The sequence below is a fragment of the Acanthaster planci genome, linkage group LG13 (genome assembly GCF_054643075.1).
Source record: "Acanthaster planci isolate LZ-2023a linkage group LG13, COTS_SCS, whole genome shotgun sequence".
NCBI classification, from domain to species: Eukaryota; Metazoa; Echinodermata; class Asteroidea; order Valvatida; family Acanthasteridae; genus Acanthaster; species Acanthaster planci.
The window spans coordinates 10,377,153-10,396,915 of record NC_141789.1 but is presented as its reverse complement, the minus strand read 5'-3'; the positions used below and the strand labels follow the sequence as shown (position 1 = coordinate 10,396,915).

General features: G+C 41.9%; 1 protein-coding gene across 10 annotated transcripts in view; it reads right to left on the bottom strand.

Annotated features, from left to right (window-relative positions):
• Window positions 1-19,763, bottom strand: part of LOC110990487 (uncharacterized) — a 71,065-nt gene that overhangs the window by 4,569 nt on the left and 46,733 nt on the right. For 9 of the 10 annotated variants that reach the window (XM_087144733.1, XM_087144734.1, XM_087144736.1 and 6 more), the window contains 13 exons: window positions 15,753-15,852; window positions 13,953-15,385; window positions 13,243-13,338; window positions 12,898-13,002; window positions 10,643-10,729; window positions 10,214-10,330; window positions 9,485-9,697; window positions 8,585-8,740; window positions 8,043-8,165; window positions 7,693-7,749; window positions 4,749-7,431; window positions 3,975-4,159; window positions 1,239-1,460 (listed from right to left, as the gene is read on the bottom strand). In XM_087144733.1, coding sequence (XP_087000859.1) covers window positions 1,239-1,460; window positions 3,975-4,159; window positions 4,749-7,431; window positions 7,693-7,749; window positions 8,043-8,165; window positions 8,585-8,740; window positions 9,485-9,697; window positions 10,214-10,330; window positions 10,643-10,729; window positions 12,898-13,002; window positions 13,243-13,338; window positions 13,953-15,385; window positions 15,753-15,852 — 5,577 coding nt within the window. The remainder of the gene's footprint in view (window positions 1-1,238; window positions 1,461-3,974; window positions 4,160-4,748; window positions 7,432-7,692; window positions 7,750-8,042; window positions 8,166-8,584; window positions 8,741-9,484; window positions 9,698-10,213; window positions 10,331-10,642; window positions 10,730-12,897; window positions 13,003-13,242; window positions 13,339-13,952; window positions 15,386-15,752; window positions 15,853-19,763) is intronic. The other variant, XM_087144735.1, reaches the window with a different exon arrangement.

Below are 19,763 nucleotides of genomic sequence, written 5' to 3'. Positions count from 1 at the left end.
ATCCAACAGCGCATTTAGCTCCAATTACAGGATAATTAGTGAAGAAGACAGTGAAGAAATGTTAAGTTTTAGAGGTTGGACGAAAACCCCGGATGAATGTTTCAAGGAAAACCCACGGCCTCAGGTAGGGAATGAAAACCTAATCCACATATCGACCGAGCCGGATTCAAACCCAGGCCCCCAGAGGTGGAAGGTGAAGAACTCCCCTGCGTTAAACACAAAAGGGTCTTAGACCTTGCTCTCAGTCGCAGCATGATGGATGCTGTTTGCAGTCTCCTACTCAGCTGGTCTGCATTAAAAATTGTTTGAATTCCACAATATGGAACTTGGACTCTGTTGGTGATACTGGCAACAATCTGGTGTGCTTGGGGAAGGCAATTTGTCACCGGTTGCTTCACTTCTTACAGGTGGTAATGTGAGATATGTGAAATATGCAGAACTGGAGCCGTACATTCCCATTAAACTGCAGTGGTCATAGGAATGGCTTAACCCTAACCCCCATCCTACTTTGGCTACAAACCCTGCCAGACACATCAAACGGCATCATTTGTGCCTGCCCAGTGTAACAAGATCCAACAGGTCAACTCTCTTAGAGGCCAAACAGCATGGGAGTCTGTGGTTGCCAGTATACAAAAGATCAACAGTGGCATGGTTCAATGGGACTAGCATCCATTGTATCAACATGGCCAGTTTGTTCGGCTGTTGTTGATTTCCCAGTGCATCAGACTTTTTCTCCTGATGGACTGTGCTGCGTCTGGCAGGGTTAGGGTTAACATAAATTTTTCTGGCTTATTAAGCACTTCTTTCATTTAAAATTGATTAACAAAAGTTTTATTTCGTCAGAGGGGTCACTTGCCCTAAATGTCGATTCCATTTTTGAAATAACACCACTAGATTTCACTTTCAGAGTATTGTAATTCAAGAAAATAAAACCAATTCCTCCTGTTTATTGTCATTTTCGTCTCACTCTGGAACGGCACTGAATTGGAATAGCAAATTTGTTTTTTTGTCATTCATTTTAATTAATCAATCATTCAATTTCATTATAAACCATGAATTTATTATCAGGGGCTGTATACTCTGATGGAGCCACTTTATGCATATGGGCCTATGCTTTAGTGAGGAGGCATCTAAGGCCTGAACTCTCCAACCGGCCAATGCACGACAAAGAAGCAAATTCTTCGCCTCTGTTGAGAAGAGTCAGATGCAGCAGATGGCATACAGATGAATGGACTCACCAGTCGTTCTTGCAACTCCTCGCTGATGACTGAGGACCCATCTGACGTGACTGCACCGCGGCCAACCGAGGACATCGTCCTTACAGAGTCTGATAATGATGACGAGAGGACGCCTGGGTCCTCAAACCCCACCGTGATGATGGGGGAGGCCTGGCCTGTGGCCGAGACAGTCTGGATACCAAATGACTGAACAGTGCACAAATTAACTCCTTCCACTAGAGCCTGCCAAGAAAACAGTATCTAAATTATTATGATGTGTGACATTGATCGGAGAATCTTCCAGAAGTTGTTATGTCAGTAACAGACAACTTTTTTTGCTTGGACTTAAAAATTGAACTGAAAATTAACAGTTGGAAAATTGTTATTACCATCAGAAATTCATAATCAGTAACTAAATTAACCCCTTAACGCCAAGATTCTTTTGACCACGACTGCTGGGCTGCGGTATGCCAGTATGCAGAGCCCTGTCCAGCAGCAGGCCCACATTGAAACCGCAGGTGCATGATGAATAAAATGTATGTGTGGTATGTACTAATCCTCACACGGAGCCGTGACTGTGGCTGTAGCCATCTCCCGGCGTTAAGGGGCTAAATACAGCACACTGATAGGACTGAGTCAATTCGAATAATTCACTATTCAAATATTCGACCTTCAATTTGATCCAATATCCGAATATTTGGTCGCACTGAGCGGCAGAATGTTGATGAACAAACCATGTACAAAATCAGTTGCAATAACACACAATTGTACATTATGATCAATATAATACATGTAGCTTCCCACATCTAGGAGTATCTCCAGCCATGATTTAGCAAGATTTACGAGATGAACAAGACTTCTTACCACGTTGAAAATTTCTACTCCTTTTCAATTATTTAATGAATAATTTACTTTTTAAATCGTTGTAAGATTTCTGTTGCTTTTCATTTGACTTTGCTTGCAACAAGCCTCCATAGTGCAATTTTTCTCATTTAAAACAAAAGAAAATTTATATAATGGGTTTTGCCCTTACCCAACGTATATATGCAAAAATACATCTTGAAATAGTTTGTGGTACCCGCTGCTTCACTTGACTTGGACTGGCCAGCCCAACCCAGCAAGCTCGGTGGTCGAGAGGTTAAGACGTCTGCACTAGTAAGCAGGAGATCGTAGGTTCAAGTCCCACCTGAGTGGGCTTGTGAATTTTTTCGCAAGCTTGGGAATCTTTTCACAAGCTCTCAGACAAGCACTGAGCCTACAGCGTTTATCAATATATACGTTGGGTAAGGGCAAAACCCATTCTTGGAAAAGAAAATTTTCCCTTTCTTTCCATGAATTTCGCATTCGAATATCCAAATTAGAAAAATAATATTCGAATATTCAACAATAGATCAAATATTCAATTATTCATATTTTCGGCACAGCCCTAAACACTAACAAACTTTGTGGGAATGGCAAAAAGTAGCCAACGAAAGTAGCAATGGGACACTGCTGTTTTTCTAAAAAGTTGACAACTTATAGGGGACAGCTGAAACATGTTCAACCTTTTACAATGTCAAGCATAAACCACTTGAATAGATGAATTTCACATTAGTGCCGTCTGCACATATCTGCATCGAAACCAAGGCTCTCTGTGATGAACTTCGTCACGCGCGCCCGCAGAGTCCACACAGTACATGCAGTATCCGGTTCGCAAGTGTGACACCACTTCAGTTTAAACCACGCCCACTGCACAAGATACATGGCCATCACAGCTACGTTAGTTCGCGGTAAATTGCCATTGTTTTTTCTTTTGATTTCATGTGTCGAGTCATTCTGAAAGACTCTTCAACAAACATTTGCCACCTGACAAGTCTGAATTTAACATACCTTCATGTATTTTGTGTCTTAACTCCTTACTTTCAATCGTCTGATCGTATTAAGAATTGAAGCTGACACATACATGTACAGCCTCGTTTTCAAATGCGGAAGTGCGCAGATCGACGCTAAAAGCGTCGTATTGGGATCCCTCTATGGGTCTAGAAGATATTAACCATTTTGCTTCGGGGTGCCCGGTACCGGGGCTTAGGTTTGTAAGCGTAACTGGGGTGCCCAAAATCCGAAAAAGGAGCTGGGCCTTGTAACAAACAACCCTACTTAGAACAAAAGACCGGGCCACTGGGAATTGCCAAGAATTTTCAGTTGTCAATAGTGGAGGTAATCCGTTTTTGTTTTGAAACGGTATACCACTATCTGTGGCATTCAGTGCGAGCGGATTGTAACAGCGGACAAAAGCACTCCAGCGATGAGTGATACAATACCGCTGCACGCTAATCTGGCCCCTATTGAAAGGACGCCAGCAGCGGACTGGGCTGGTTTGGGAAACAAAAGAAAATTACATAACAACGCAAAACTGGGCTCTTTTTATAAGGCGGCAGGACTGGCTGAAATGCTCAGGCATCAATAAATGTTGTCTGTCAGATTAGAGTAGCCACCAGACAGTCATTTGTGTGAGTGTAAATGTCCGGTAAACAAAGTTATGAATTTTGAAGAATTTTGAAAAAGAAAAATCTTGAAAATACCCCAGAAACTCGTCATGCAACTTCAATTTAGACCCGGCAGCATATGGTTAAGGGACTTACATGTACATGAAGAAGCTTAAAACTGAACTTTTGCAAACACAACAGAATTCTGACAGTACATTCAAGATAAATGCATTATATCATCTCAAACCTGGAAACGCCCTGATGAAGTTTTAAAATGAACAATAATTTTTACCTTAGTGAGGTGGGCATTAGTGACAAGCTGTTTCTGATGACCATCGACAAAGATCTTGTAACCGACAATTTCCAGCCCATTGTTCTGTCCTAGGTCATCCAGGTCTGGAGGGTGCCACGTCAAGATAACTCCGTGGCGACCTACGACCTTTGACACACTGAGACTATGAGGTGACTGCAGGGTGCCTGCAAGCAGCAAAATACAAATGGGGCTTGGCTTTTAGTTTTGGATTCATCTGATGATATGATACTGCTTCACTTTAACGCATTAAGTTAAGAAGGTATATATTTTCAATGTTTATACATAACTGTTTATTTGATGTGACTGGACATTGCTTCCTCGACATGTTTTTACATGACACAGAAATGACACAATAAGCAACAAGGCTGTGCTGTCAATGGGGGAAATACCACTTTGTGATATGTGGTCTTTAAACTTGCTAATGACCACAATGGTCAAAACCTTGTAATTTACCAAACTGTCAGTGATTATGTGTAGCATCATTTCACTTAATTCCACCTCACAATGAGTGTAATTACTTCCCTTTTTCTATTGCTCAAGAAACCACTATTGCGTTGACTTCACATTCATATGGCCTTTGCACTTATTCTGGCCTGGCCTAAGTGGGTATACTGACCTGCCACTTGGGCAAGTTATCCCACAATGCTGCGGGGCAAAATAGCAGCTAAGTTGGAAATAGTTCAGAAAAATTGTTGTTGTTGGTGTTGCAAATTTAATTTCTGCCTAAATTGAAGAAAACTAAGTCCACATTACCTTGGACATGATGCGTCCTCCCGACTCCATGATAAGGCAAATGTTGACCTCCTTGACCATTCACCAATGGCATAACAGCACCAAGATTCAATGGAGGCTGGTCAGGCTCGTCAATTCCTTGCAACACATTCTGGTGATGCAAGGGAGTGCCTAACTGCTTTAGGGGTGCTGTACTATTGAACAGTGTTGCATGCTGGGAAGGGTGCAATAGAGCTGAAGCGACTTGTGTCTGAGCAGAGATGTTGTTGCTCTCCACCAAGGGAGCATGGGCACTTGCAGTTGAGACTGGTGGGATCATGTGACCGCTGCCGCGCATGGGCACCAAGGGTGGATGCTGACTACCAGGTAACGAGGCCATGTGGCCATTATGAGATTCAGCAGTGACCTTTGGTACACTGGAATCTGGACCCTGCTGTTGGATAGAATGTGCGCTTGGAACCCTGCTCTGATGCGGTAATGGGTTGGCACCATGACGTGAACCTCTTGCGCTCCCATGAGAAACAAATCCGGAGGGAATATTCCCAGGATGCACTGCTGCAGTGCTGACCACATGATGCTGTGGCGTTCTGCTCGCTCCTTCTGTGAATGAGTTAGCAACAGGGCCTTTGATCCCTGCATGGAGAGTTGGAGAACCCACCTCGGGTTGGATGTTTAAAGCACTTACTCTAAGCTGGCCATGGGATGTGACACTCGCACCATTAATTTGTTGGGAACTCAGTGTTGAGGGTAGCTGTGCTGCTGTGGGCATAGCATGCACGTGCAGAGTTGAGGAATCTACCACAGCTTGAACGTCTGAGGTACTTAGTCCAGGTTGGAGCTGCGATGTAACACTCTTTTGTTGGTCACTCAGTGTCAAGGGTACCTGTATTTTTGTAGACATGGGATGTGTGTGAAGGCCGGAAGAACCTACCCCAGGTTGAAGGTGCAAAGTGCTACCAACACGTCGGGGAAGTGACATACCACCCCTAGCGGCAAGCTGCTGGGTACTCAATGTAGAGGGTTGTGATGATGTCTCAGTCCCAGAGTGCAATGTGCTCCGCCCAGGATGCATTGCCAAGGCATCAACTTCATGACGAGAGCTGTTAGGGTGGATCAATCCTGGAGTCCCACTTGAAGGCGCCTGCATGCCAGTCCCAGACAGTGAAGCATGAAAAGAATATCTGTTTGGGATCACTCTGATCTCACTGGGCACACCTGCTACTGATTGGGCATTTTTTGCATCGCCATTCACTGGATGGCCATCCCCATTGGCCAAATGTCCAGCTTGCCCAACAATCGCATCATGCACTCCTGCAGACCCAACGGTGTTGGAAGCTGAGTTTACAGGTTGTGAATTTGGTGCACTGTGGCTGAATTTTACTTGTACATCCTTCTCAGTCTGGACTCCTTCTACATTACTGATTGGATTCTGTTGCACCTCATGCTGCATGGCTGACCCCGGCCCGGTATGTGGTAATGCCTGTGTTCTTGACTGCATCCTGCTATCCAAGAGAACAGGGTGCCGTCCAGTTGTGCCTCCAACTGTACCCGAGTTTGCAGCAAGGGTGTCTGAACTTGTAATGCCGCCAGTCAGCAATCCAAAGGCCGAGCCATTGTGGGCTATGGCAGTTTTGGGTGTAGCAATCGAGTGCCCATTCGCAAACTTCAAGTTTCCCGGGTGCACTGCAGAGGAGGCTGCAAAGGCTTGCCCTAGTGGGGCAGCCGTAGTCTGGTGCCCTTCTGGCTGAGATTGTAAGCGCAGACCAATAACTGGGGATGGAACGCTCGTGAATGGAGTACTGTTGTTCAGATTTGACGATGCGCTCGTGTGGCCAGAGAATACTTTAGGACTTGAGTGGACGCCATTTGCTGAAGGGGAAAATGAGTCCATGTCCCCATTTTTACTACCTAACAGGTAAGGCTGCCTAATGTCCTCTTGCTGCTGACTTGAATAGATGGGTGATTTCACTGACAGGGATGGGTTACAAGGGTCCATTAGCTCCTGTTGATGTGTGTGACTGGGACTGCCCCTGTGTGGTGAATGGAGCAGTCCACCATCTCTACTTGTATCATTTGTCTTATGGGAGAGGCGATTACTTTGCAGGGAAGTTGCTGTCCTTGCCACACTTGAGGAGTGGGCATCTCTGCCAAGTCTCCTTGCCGGCGTGGTCTTTGTTGGTGAGGCTCTCAAAGCGGACCTGAGAACGTCCACTTCCAAATCGTCCGCCCCTCTTGAAGGGGTGAGGTGGGATCGGGCACGACTTCCTGCCGTCCTCCTCATCAGCTCCCGGAGAGAGATCCCCTCCCCTCCTAGCCCCAAATTATCCAAACTCCCGCTCAGGGGATCCAGGCCCAAGTGCCCTCTCGTGGGCGACAGACGACCAAGTTCGTCGTCGTCGCTCAAGTCATCCACTCTGATGTCGTTCATACTCTTGCTAAATTTGTTGACTTGCCATTGTCTGGCCTCACCTCCTCTAACTTGATGATCTTTTGAGGTTCTGCTGGCCAAATCCCTCACATCCCTCCCCCTGCCTGCCAAAGGTTCACTGAACTCGTCATCAGGGAGGCTCACAGCTGTCAAGTCACTGATATCAGACACTAGCTGTTCATTTCTGTCAGGACGGAACTGTTCTAGCTCAGCAGCCAATCTCTGTATGATAGCGTCCCGTTCCTTGCATTTCCGTAACAAGTAGGAGATTTTGGCCTGATTAGGAAGTAGAATGAGGTAACAATATTAAAACAAATGGATAATCAGATCTGATAATTTAAGTTTTAGTTATGCTGTTTATCCAACAACTTCAATATAACACAATATAACCCTAAACAGTCTAGGCCAACACAACAATTCACAGTGTTGTCTACTGGAAGTGTGAAGACAGGAAATCAGCTACTTTGAGGAAAAGTTGCTGCCATTCTTAAGGGCATTTTCAAACTCAACACGAAGTGCCGACAGTGTTCAGGTTACCTTTAGAGGGGCAACTGATATCTCAGCTTCATTCTTTTTGTGCTCCATGTCATCAAACTAAAATGATTAAAAAAAGGAAAAATATAAACAGTCAAAAAACAGTTCCAAAGCACAGTGACCATTAAGTTACAAACTGCTTGAACAAATTGAACAATCAGATCTTGACTGACGGTTTCAGCTCCAGCTTTTGTAAACCCTCGATAAAATCCCTCACAAGGCCGTAACCACATGCTTGGATTAGTCTCTGTTTTAGTCCAACGTTTACCATAGTGAACTGCAGCACACAGACACTTTGTCTTGAAGTGAAGCATTTTAATATCTGCAGAAGGCCGTTTATGCAGAACTCTAACCTGTTCCTTAATGCGTCTGTAATCAGCTTCAATCCCATCCCTCCTTCTCCTCTGTTCTTCCAAGTGTCGGATGCGGTCCTCCAATGCAGCATTGTCTTCACCAAGACGGAGTTCCTGACTTGTCTATGGTAAGAACAGGCAAAAAAGCACTACTTGCAATTTAATATTCACTTCGATTTTGCAGAACTATTTCAGCAACAAAACTTTAAATGTTTAACACTCGAAAGAACCTGAAAATTTGCCCTCTTCAGTTATGGTTTTGCCACAGTCCCAGTTGCTCACTAGCATAAATATAGCCCTTTTAGCCTGAGATTTCATTCCACAAGGTGCCAATATTTGCAAACTTTAATTTCTCAAATTTTTCCTCAATTTTCCCTAAAAATTATAGAATGCTCCAAATATGTTGCCAGAAATACTCATTTCTAAATTACACAAACTGTAAGTAAATTAGAATTACTTGAGCACCACCAACTTTAGGTTTCAAAACATCATTTTTCCACAATCTCCCAAGGTCCATCCATTTTTTTCCTCCTCTATGCTACCTTCTCCCTCAGCATCTCCTCAGCCATGTGGAGCTTTCGCTCCAAGGCTTCCTGGTCCTGGTTGCCATGACGACTGTCAGCCAGCTGCTGTTGTAGCTCTACCCATCTGTCTTCCATGGATGCCAACCTTTGAACTCTGCCCCTCAGTTCTTTATTCTGTGAGAATAGAATTATGAGCAACATACAATCAAAAGACTCAAGTACAATTTGACTGGACCTGTCGAAACATACAGGATGCGATGACAACCTTAGACAGTATAAAGTAGATGGTATAAATCCTCCATACATTTTACCTTTGGTCAGCAAAGTTGATATGCAACATAGGACACTGTGTTGACTGAAGTTTAATCCTTTGTTGAGTTGAGACCATGTGTTTTCTAAATTCTCAATAAAGAGTACCTTTTACCACTTCACATACTAAGCACAACTTCCAAGGCATTAATACTTTAAATGTTGAGAAAAAAGCGAGGACAGATATAAGGGGAAGCAAATTAACAGTGCACACAGGCAAGAAAGTGTCCCTCAGGGTTTTCCAACTCTGGGCTCTGCCTCAACATTCAGGCTTCAGTTTTGTAAATTTCATGACCTGAGTTGCGGCCCTTCAGGTCAATACAACACCACTTTCAGAGTATAAGCTATAGATGTCCTGATGTGAGGCAAACCTTTGACACAATTTTAATTGGCTCCAAAACGTAAACTGACTGCAAAGTGTATGATGAAGTTGAAGATGGAAACAAGTCATGACTGGAGGGAGGAGAGATCCTATAGTCTGACTGAAAGTTAACTCAAAACATCTTTAATTTGTACACAAAGTTAAGCAGTTACACATTGCCTACAATTTGTAAAATCTTCCATAACTTTATCTTTCTGACAATCTCCCACAGAAAAAGCCTGCCCTACCTCTCTGGTGAGAACATCCAGAATATTCGCAAGGTGCAGTTCACGTGCCGTCGTATCTTGTGGTCTGGAATCAGGTGATCGGTCATGTGATGAGGTGTCACATGGCTGTACCGCATCCACATCATCAGCGCTTCTGCCAGAGAGCTGTTGTTGCTCCTCCGATGCTGTCTGCAGATTTCTCAGTTTTTCAGACTCCTTCTTAAGGGCTTTCTCCTGTGAAAACAAACAGCTCATCCAGATCATCAAAATAATTATTGCTTCACATTAACAACATCCCCCCAAGAGCCTTTATCATTTCTCCTGCATGTTAGGGTTAAGAGAAAACAAACAAATTCCTTATGTAATACCACAATGTGTAATTCTGTCAAGAAAAGCCACTGAAAAGCCAGTGAGCTGCTAACGTTGGACACACATAAAACACTGTTGCAAATTGAGTATGAGAAGGGAGTACCAAGGTTAAAACCTTTGCCTTTTTATCAAACAATAGGTACAGTGACTTGCTTTAGAATACCGTGAATGTCACTGTTGGGTCACACTACTGAAGCATTCTGAGGGGAAGGTTGCAGGAATGAAAGGACAAAAATACAAATGAATTAATTGTTTTAGTGGAGAAAGGTATCACTTGGGGGAAGTTATCTAGCCGGAGGGTTAGAAATGAAGTTATGAGGTCATCCTAGCCACTGCACCTTGTAGTAAGCTGCATTTCATAACCTGCCGCATTTTAAGTACCTTGGAGGAAAGCTCGCTCTCCCTCTTGTCCATCTCTTCTTTCATTCTTGCCTCCTCTTCCTCCCTGTTCTTGAGTTCTTCCTCCTTCTCCTTCAGGCTTTCCTGGCTCCGCTCCAGCTGCAGGATGTCCAAGATAAAGAGCGTCAGGTAATATGAATCAAGTATTCTCACGCCAAGTTGCATAAGGATCACAGGAGAAGTTGCTTGTGACATTGGTTATTTCCACAGCAAACCATTGTCATTGGGTAGCAATACTTTGAGCGCATGCTCCGCCCAATGGCATCTAGCATCCAAGGCATCATGAATCTTTATTTGGAAGCACTTATAAAAAGGTTTCTCTACTGAAAACTCTCTTCCGTGTCATGAAGAGCAGATTCAAAAACAGAAAAATGCAAAATTGTGAGAGAACAAGTGTTTAGACAATCATACCTTTAGTTTTAGTCTGCCGATCTCAGCAGCCTTACTCATCAGCAGATTTTTGTTAATTGCTGGTTGGTGCAATTCCTCGCTCTCAGACTGTTCCGTTAGCAAAATTGAAGTGTTAGGCAAAGCAGATATAGAATAGGTGTACATGTAAGTAAAGTAAAGAAGTTAATAATTAAAGACGAGTTAGCTCTGAATGAAACAAGCAAGCGATTAGTCCAGATAGAGAAATCAAAATAATACACATTGGGTAGTGTTCCCAATTCCCCTATGTCTCACAGACATACATGTAGATAGAGAAATCAAAATAATACACATTGGGTAGTGTTCCCAATTCCCCTATGTCTCACAGACTTGTCAAGTACCATCTGCCACAGGCAAGTGATATAGAAAAAACCCTTTGATGGTTGCTCTGCTCCATAACAATTCTTCCTTCTGATATACTCCAAGTCACCAAGTTCCTACAGTATATCTATGAGTACATGTGACTCCACATCAAGGGTTCAAGGCAGAAGTACAGCTGTGCCGAATATCCAAATATTTAATTATCAAATATTTATTTTTTAATTCAAATATTCAAATGCAAAATTAATGAAAAAAAAGGAAGAATTTCCTTTTTGAAACGAGAAAAATCTCACTATGGAGGCTTGTTTCAAGCAGATTCCAGACACTAAGGCAGCTGAAATGCCTAACAGTCCAATACAGAATCAATCCTAGAATATGGAAACATTTATAAATAAATAAATCCTTAAAAATATAGCTTTAAGTAAAGCTTTAAATAAAGCTTTGTGAAAAAATTTGAATGTGCCAACAAAGTATTCTTTGGAATAATGATGTATTGATGCAAACTTTGTTGAAATAAAATACGATGAAACCTTCATGACAATATTTAAACTTGAAATAAAAGTGAAAAGCTTTTATAGTAACTATAATGTGAAATTGTGTGCATTATTGTGACTGATTTTGTATATGGTTTGTTCATCAACAATCTGCCGGCCACTACGATCGAAATTCAAATATTTGATTGAATTGAGGGTTGACTATTCGAATAGTCTATAATTCGAATTGACTCAGCCCTAGGCAGAAGCTGCTCTGACAAGGCAATCTTGGACTTCTAACCACCGTTAAAGAAAGCATCTGGAAACAAACACAGTGAGAGCACCCGCACCCGTGAGCGCACCCACATGTACATGTATGTGTACATGTTTACCACTGGCAGGTGCTTTGGGTAAGGATGATTCCATGTTTGTACCAACCCCACCACAACAATGCATTTCTCTTGGGTTATTCTGAAAGATACATGTACAAGTACATGTCACGGTAATTATATACTGATTGATTTCAGATAAATGCATGCTGTGTTCACACGAGAGGTTGAATTTTACAGGCATCGCATGAGTACAACATGTAATCTACACAGTAACGGCCGATGTTACAACATCCACAGGTTACATTCAACAAAAACATGAGGCCGGGTAAATGAGGTTAATGAACTACTGATCCCATCAATATATGGGATGGAAGAAATTGAAGCAAAGGGGAAAGCACTGTGAAGGAGAAGCTGAAAAACATCCCAACTACCGCGTAAGGTTCAATGACTAATGAAAGCATGACATTAAACTTTGTATTCAGTGCTAACCTGAGGAGTTTGATAAGCCTTTTGCAAGTTAAATTTGAATAAAATCTGGTACACTGAGTTATCTGATTGCACATAAACGTAACAATTTGAATTCTCCATACTACAGTTACTGTTGCTATACCTCGTGATTCGGGGCAAACTTTTGCATAGCGACCACCATCTCTGAAATGGACTGGTTCCTTTGTGCCCTTCTTATCCACTGAAAACATTGTACTGGTGCAAGGCATCTCTTATGTAGCTAAGCAAAAGCTTGCCCCAAATCACAAGGGTTAGCAACAGTGTCTTTAGTATGGACAATTAAAATTGATATGTTATCATGAATTTAAAGAATACTGTGTACCATATTTTATTCATATTTCATTCACAGAAGGTTTATTGCACCTGCATGCCACTGCATGTCTAACAGCTTTCCCATAAGTGCACATACATGTACATGTAATCACATTCCCAAGTCCAACTGTATCACCCACCTTGGCATGTACTTTTGAAAAATCATAATCACAGTTTGTGTAGAAAAGGACATCCCCCCAAAAATCTGCATTATATCTGCATTTGTCCCCACATACCCCTGATCTACAAATCAAAACTGTGGCTTGTTCTGTTCAAGTCATGGTTGACTGACCTTGGTCTTGAGGCTGTGGATTTCTCTCTCCTTCTGTTTGACCTCTGACTTCAGCAGAGCAACCTGCCTCTCTTTGTCCTGGAGGTCGATCTCTTTTGTCTGAAGCTACGTGTACATGGGAGACCAAAAAACATCACTTTCATACCGATGTGCAAGAAGAGCCCAACCAAGCCCTAATTTTGGCAAGGTACCTCAAATAATCAGAAATCTTAAACAATCTTGGAATTGTTCAAAATTCAACTGTGAAATATCCAGTGGCACGTGGGATGTAAAACTGACATGCATTTAGAAGTCTGCTATCAACTGAAGTAAGACAATACACATGTACATCCATGTGTAATGTACCTGTAATTTCAAAGGTCGAAGGTCACCATGGTCTTGCAGTTTCTTCCTGAGGTTTTCTTCGCTCTGCCTCAACTCTTTCACAAGTTCTTCTTTCTCCTTTGAAACAGAAATACAGAAAATTATGCTGCATGTATGCATGTTGAAATTTATTTGCACATATACGCTAATAGTACCGTATGAGCACATAATGCCTGTACGCACGTGGAAAATAAACTTTTTAAATTAAATTAATTTAAACAGGCCCAAAGCAGCAAATTATGATACACGCCTTGTGCAATTTGTATGGTTAGAGTAACCATGGCTCTTGCAATGCATTCTGTTTGACACTGGTTAAAAACATTGCACTGTCTATGTGCAGATCTTCACATACACGTACATGTACATCATGAACAAATTTTCAAGGGTAACAGCTAAGCCATGTCCATAGGGTCTGATCAAATGACATAAAAGTAGCTTGTGAACCTAACATTTCCACCACTGCAGCAAGTAGGAGTTTGGTTAGCAACCATGCGTCATACTTTTTGAGCTATAGCAGGCTTAATTTTGTACAAGACCAACTACATGTACATACAATGTATTTGTTTACTGAATGACACCATGATTACTGCCCATATCATAAAAAAATTGTCGTTTTGCAGATTTAGCACTGGGTGTTGGCTCTCCCTTTTTCTCACACTTTTTGATAATTATGAACAAAACAGAGTCTTTACCTGGAGCTGTTTTTCCATTGTGTCAATGCTCGTCTTGAGTCGTCCCAAGTCAGTCTCTTCCTTCTCCTTCTCTGCCGTCTGCCAATCCATCATCTGCTTCAGCCACATCGGAGTTGCCGGCTTCGCCAGGGAGTTTCCTACTCCCTCACTAGCCACTGGGGCTCGGGGCAGCCTCAGGGAGTGGTCTGGTCCCACAAACACTGACGCTGCTGTGATAGCTTCCACCTCTTGTTCCGTGATGGAGGAGACCGTGTCCAGACCACTGTCAAAGGATGCTGGGCGGTGGGGGGCAGTTGCTCTGAGAGGGTCATCCCTGTGATCCCTTTTCGGACTGGAGTCACAGCCTTTGGCAAGGTCTTGTTGGTAGGCTTCGGGTTCCATCAGAGTGTCAGTGGATGAGGCATCACTGTCTAAATCAGTGCTGACAGTGTGATTCTGGCTCTTGCGGGTCAAGGGATGAGGACTGTCAGGCCCATTACTGTAAGATGGTAAAGAGCTCCTCCACTTGTCATGGTTACTTTGAAGTGAGTCCGCATTTGGCTTGCCAGGAGGAGACGATTTCGGAAGTGGAGGTGGGAGGTCAAGACTGTCAGTCTCACTGTGATTCTCTGAAGATTCCCTTCTGAAGCCACTGATGAAACTTCTCTGCTGGCCAGAACTCGGCGAGCTTGAATCTGGTTTCCATGGGGGAGACGATGCAGGTAGTGGAGGTGGCGGCCCATTAAAGCCATCCTTATCATCATCTTTATCTTCTACTTCCAAGGAGTCATTTCTGATCACACAGCGTGGAGGGGAGTCTCCCAGCAGGGGTGGGGGGTCTCCAGCCAGGCTGTCTGAGCTCATGGAACTGGTGCGCTTGTGGGCTGCCGGCATGTCAGGTGGAAGTGATTCTGGAGGGGCTGGTGGAGACATCTCTGACTCGACAGAGAGCTGCTTCTCACATTTTATATCCACTGCCTCCAACTGTCTGCCCTCAGCGGCATCGATGGAATCTTCATCTACATCTCTCTCATCGTCCGGGTACCAGATGTTGGCATTATTCCAGTCAACATCGGGTGGCGCCTTCCAGGGTAAGTCTCTCAGGGCAGCCACAAACTCATCAAGCATACGTCTCTTGGTAGTCGGGCTGGCAGCCTCTAAGGGCCTCAGGTTGCTTTGGGCCCCACTCCCTGCCTCCGTCTTGGAACATTCCTCTCCCAGGAGGGAAGGGTAAATTGGTTTCCGCTTGACCCCCTGTGGGTGTGGTTTGACTTCCGGGAGCTTCCTAGAGAGACCCCGCAGCAGCCGTGCTCTCGGTTTCCTGCATTTGCCGATGAAGAGCTTGTTGAACTCAACAAAGAAGTTCTTGCCCTCCCTCAGGAGAACAGGGTCAGTGGGGCTGCAGCCTTGTGGCAGGGCCTCTAAGAACTCCTTTAGTGTCATCTCAAACTCCTCTGTTTTGTGAGCAAATATTCACTGATATTAAAACACAGTCCAAAGAAACTCTCCAAAAACCCTAATGAGTGGCTTAACAAAATTTATAATCAACATAACATATTGATGAAGAATTTATGACAGTTTATTATAGATTCTGGAAATCCTCTTCTCAGCAGATAATTTTGAACCTTCAAACTTCTACAACAGCAAGTAGGAAATTTACAATCCCTCCCGAAAAATTGAATAAAAATATACTGATTTCAACGTTGCTAGACAAACTTTAACAAGGGTTTTAAGTGAGTCAATCCATATTATTCCACACAGTTTTATAAACGGAAAATATTTCTATGGAAAAATGCAGAGAAGGAGTAACTCATGCATTACCAATTAAGACTGTTGCCAGGAGACATTCATTGGGGATGTAGGTCAGGGCACCGGTCTGACTGCCCTTATTAATAATACTTGATGATTGCTCGTTGCCAAACTGGTATAAAGATACAGATGAAGATGAACATTATGCAGTTGTGAAATTCGAGGCAATATTGAAAGCACTGGGTTGGAGAAGGTGTGGGGTGCCCTTGATGACTTTATTCGTGAAAAACATATCAAACGAATACAGTATACGAAACTAATATATATAGAACGAAAGTGAATTAAATATAAAATAAAACAAACATATAAAAGTTGAAAGAAATATACATAGGACGAATCTAATACGTAAAGTTCGAAATCAATAAATATACAGGACAAAGATGATTTATATAGACGACACTAACAAATTTACGACACAGCTCATATATACATGATGAAACTAATAAATATAGAAGGAAAAAAATACATAGGATGAAACTAATAGATACCCATATAGGACGAAACTAATATGGGAAGAAAGTATAATAAATACAGAACGAAACTACAAAATATAGGACTAAATTAAAAAATAGGACAAAGTGCCACCACTTCGATGCCAGAATGGTTGTGATAAAGAGCAAAATGTAAAATATATAGAACGAAAATGTAAAATGCCCGACATGACATGGAAAGAGTTACACAGACAACACTTGATGCCCTGTGCACAAATCTACAAGACTTGCCTTGGAAAAAGAACTGTTTTCTAAATAAATGCTTTGGAATTCCCCTGGCTAAATTTCACTTTTTGGGACACTGCTTTCTGAGGCTGTTGTAACATTTTAAGGGAAAATTTGCGTTGTCCATAACTATTCTGGACTCTTTCACCTAACACTCTTGATCATACAGTGCACGTCACAACACCACACTCTACTTGTCCTAGAGATTTATAGAAATGAGTGGAGCTGTAATCCTGAACCATGGCTCAAGAGTTAGAAAATGTGAATGTTCATGTACGAAAAGTACTTGATAACCTCCTTCAAAACCCTGCTTTCTATGAATTAGTAGCTACTAATGTTACACCCACTGGCAATGGGCCTAGGCCTACTGCTGCTAGTGCTAGTGCTACTCGTGTAACGGCCTGACATTGGCAGCAGTGCCACTGACCAGAGGCCAACGGTCAACAATGTGGTCAATCATAATCAGCATGATCAGGCATGGCAACCAGCAATGTTGCAGTGTGTGGCCTAACCATGCTGCGGGGGCTTTCGCAATTGTTCCATACGGTCCTAACACTTCAGAACACCCGAGAAAGCTCTGCATCACTTCAGAACAATTGGAAAAACTCTGCATCATGGTTAGGAGCGACGTCTGCGAACCGGTCGGTAGATGGCACTTCGCCTTATGTATTTTAGGTTTTCGTTCCCGGTATTTTAGGTTTCATTCAATATATTTTACATTTTGCTCTATATCACATCTGGTCTGGCGCTCAGGTGGCAGCACTTTGTCCTATTTTTTAGTTTTGTTTTATATTTTTTAGTTTCATTCTATATTTATTGCTTTTACCCTATATATATTAGTTTCATCCTATATATTATTTTCCTTCTATATTTATTAGTTTCATCGTTTATAAACAAGTTTTGTCGTATATTTATTAGTTTTCATCCTATGTAAATCACCTTTGTCCTTTAAATGTACTTTCATCCATGGTTCCGTACTTTACGTATTAGTTTCGTCTGATACATCTTTCTTTCATCATATTTGTTTCGTTTTAGATTCATTTCACTTTCGTCCACTATATGTTAGTTTCATTATATCTATAAAAATTTCCGTTTGAATTTTTGTACGAATAAAGTCATAAAGGGCATCCCATAAGAAGGCTTTTCTAGGGAGCCATTAAGACAGCTTTTGAAGCAACAAAATCCCGGGTTTTTTGTAACAAATACGCCTACTCTGGCAAATGATGTGGTAGTGTGATTTAGCACTTTCTACAAAATGATGCAAGTAACACATATATATGACATACCTCATGATACATGTATCTTCTGAGACGAGGACAAAAAGGAGAGACTCGAGCTCAGAATTAAAGCCACATGGAAACAAAAAGCTTTGTACTTCATTTCTAATGGACCAGATACAAATACATGTAATATGATGTACAGTTTGCATGGCTCTGACCAACCGACTATGGAATAGAACTATTACTATTAAGGAATGCATAAGAATAAATTTATGAATAAAAATTTTATTAAATTATCCATCAACATACCAGAACCCGTATCCATTACAAAATGCATGTACGGTAGACCATAAATCATTTCCAAAACCAAACAGCACTTCACAAGCGGGCAAAACAAGCATACATGCCCTTTTCAATAAAAATATTGCTTTGCAAGGACTCAACCAACGGAGATGTATTACATACATACAGAGCGAGGCCACACAGCAAGAAGACTTGTTTCTCACATTTTAGACCTATCACCACGAAATGGGCTGAGAGTCAGAAGTTTCAAAAATTGAGATATTGGTACTTTTGAATTCAGCATAAAAAGAGCTTTCCAGTGGTACATACATGGAACACTTAAAGTAAAACTATGAGGTGACTATGTGACATTATTCTGGCAGCTTTGCGTCTTTGTTCCAGACATTGTTTCAAGTTACATGTTTATTTTAGACCAGCCACAAATAATGCTACAGTCAAAATTGCTGAGAAAATGACATTTTTAAATGTGTGATTCTGCAAAATATTTGGAATTAAATAGGAGACGGGTTACTCTTTCCAAATATTACAAAACCCAAAATTGCAAAATTGACCTCTACTTCAATATGACTTTGAACCCTAAAACAAGAAAGAGGGGGATGTGACTTTACTCTCATTTTGTTGTTTGTGAACTATGCACGTTTCAATGCATTTTCATCTTTCAAAGTAAGGGTGGAGTTTTCATAAAAGGGTAGAGGAGAAATGACAATAATTTTCTACTGACTAGCCAGGCAACCACGTTCTGCGGGTGCAGGTACCGGTGTTGTATGACTGAGAGATTACCAGACATATGCATATACATGTACATGCATGTGCTTCAAATAGGGGCAATTCACGATACAGTGCAATGCTGAGATGTTGTTATGGACAGGCCATTTTTAACTTTTACAGTTGACAAAAGCATGGCCACCTTGCCGTGATATACTTTGAGGAGCCTATGTCAGTAGACAACTTGAAGAAAGTTCTGATAGAGTGGGACATTCCACACAACAGAAAAAAAGATACAATTATTTGAAGCTGTTACTTCAAATACACCAATGAATATTCTTCCCTGACAAACACTGGGGATGCATGTACATCTGTAATTCAAGTTCTCTGCACGCAGCCTGTGAATAGGACTTGTCAACCATTTCTCACAATGCTACTGCAAAAATAGTCTTTCTGCATATTCTGTACACCATGTTGTGAATCAAACATAATGAGCTGTGTATCAAGTTTGGCAATAGCGGAAAGAGCATGATGACTATATACCACCACAATCGTGATTTATAACTGTGGTTGCCATAATTATCATGTTTACAATAAAAATGCTACAGGTTCGATTTTGTTCATTAAAAAAATCCTTCTTGATATGTCAATCTAAGTCTGTAACTCTATTACTGAATCTCAGAAATGATGATTGATGAAAGAAACAAAAAACTGACATTACTATAAATATGTACATGTAATTTGAGGTTTAAAAAAAGAATTTGCAAGTACATGTACTTATTAAAATTGAGAAACAAACACTTCTTTTCCTGAGGAAAACCAGCTGCTGCACATCCTGAAAGAATGTCAATTAATTGTTGCTCATTATGAACAGGCTGCATTACTCAGGCAACAGGCAAGCACACAGGTGGGCTATCACCTATTGTCATGGTAATTGTATGTCTGGGCTCTTCCATTTTGAGGCAGGTTGTGTGCCTACATGTATGCTCCAAACTGGAGGGGCAGAACTGGCATAATAGCAGTGCAAGATTTCCATGATTATATGAAATTATTATAGACAAACTGAAATACAAAGTGGC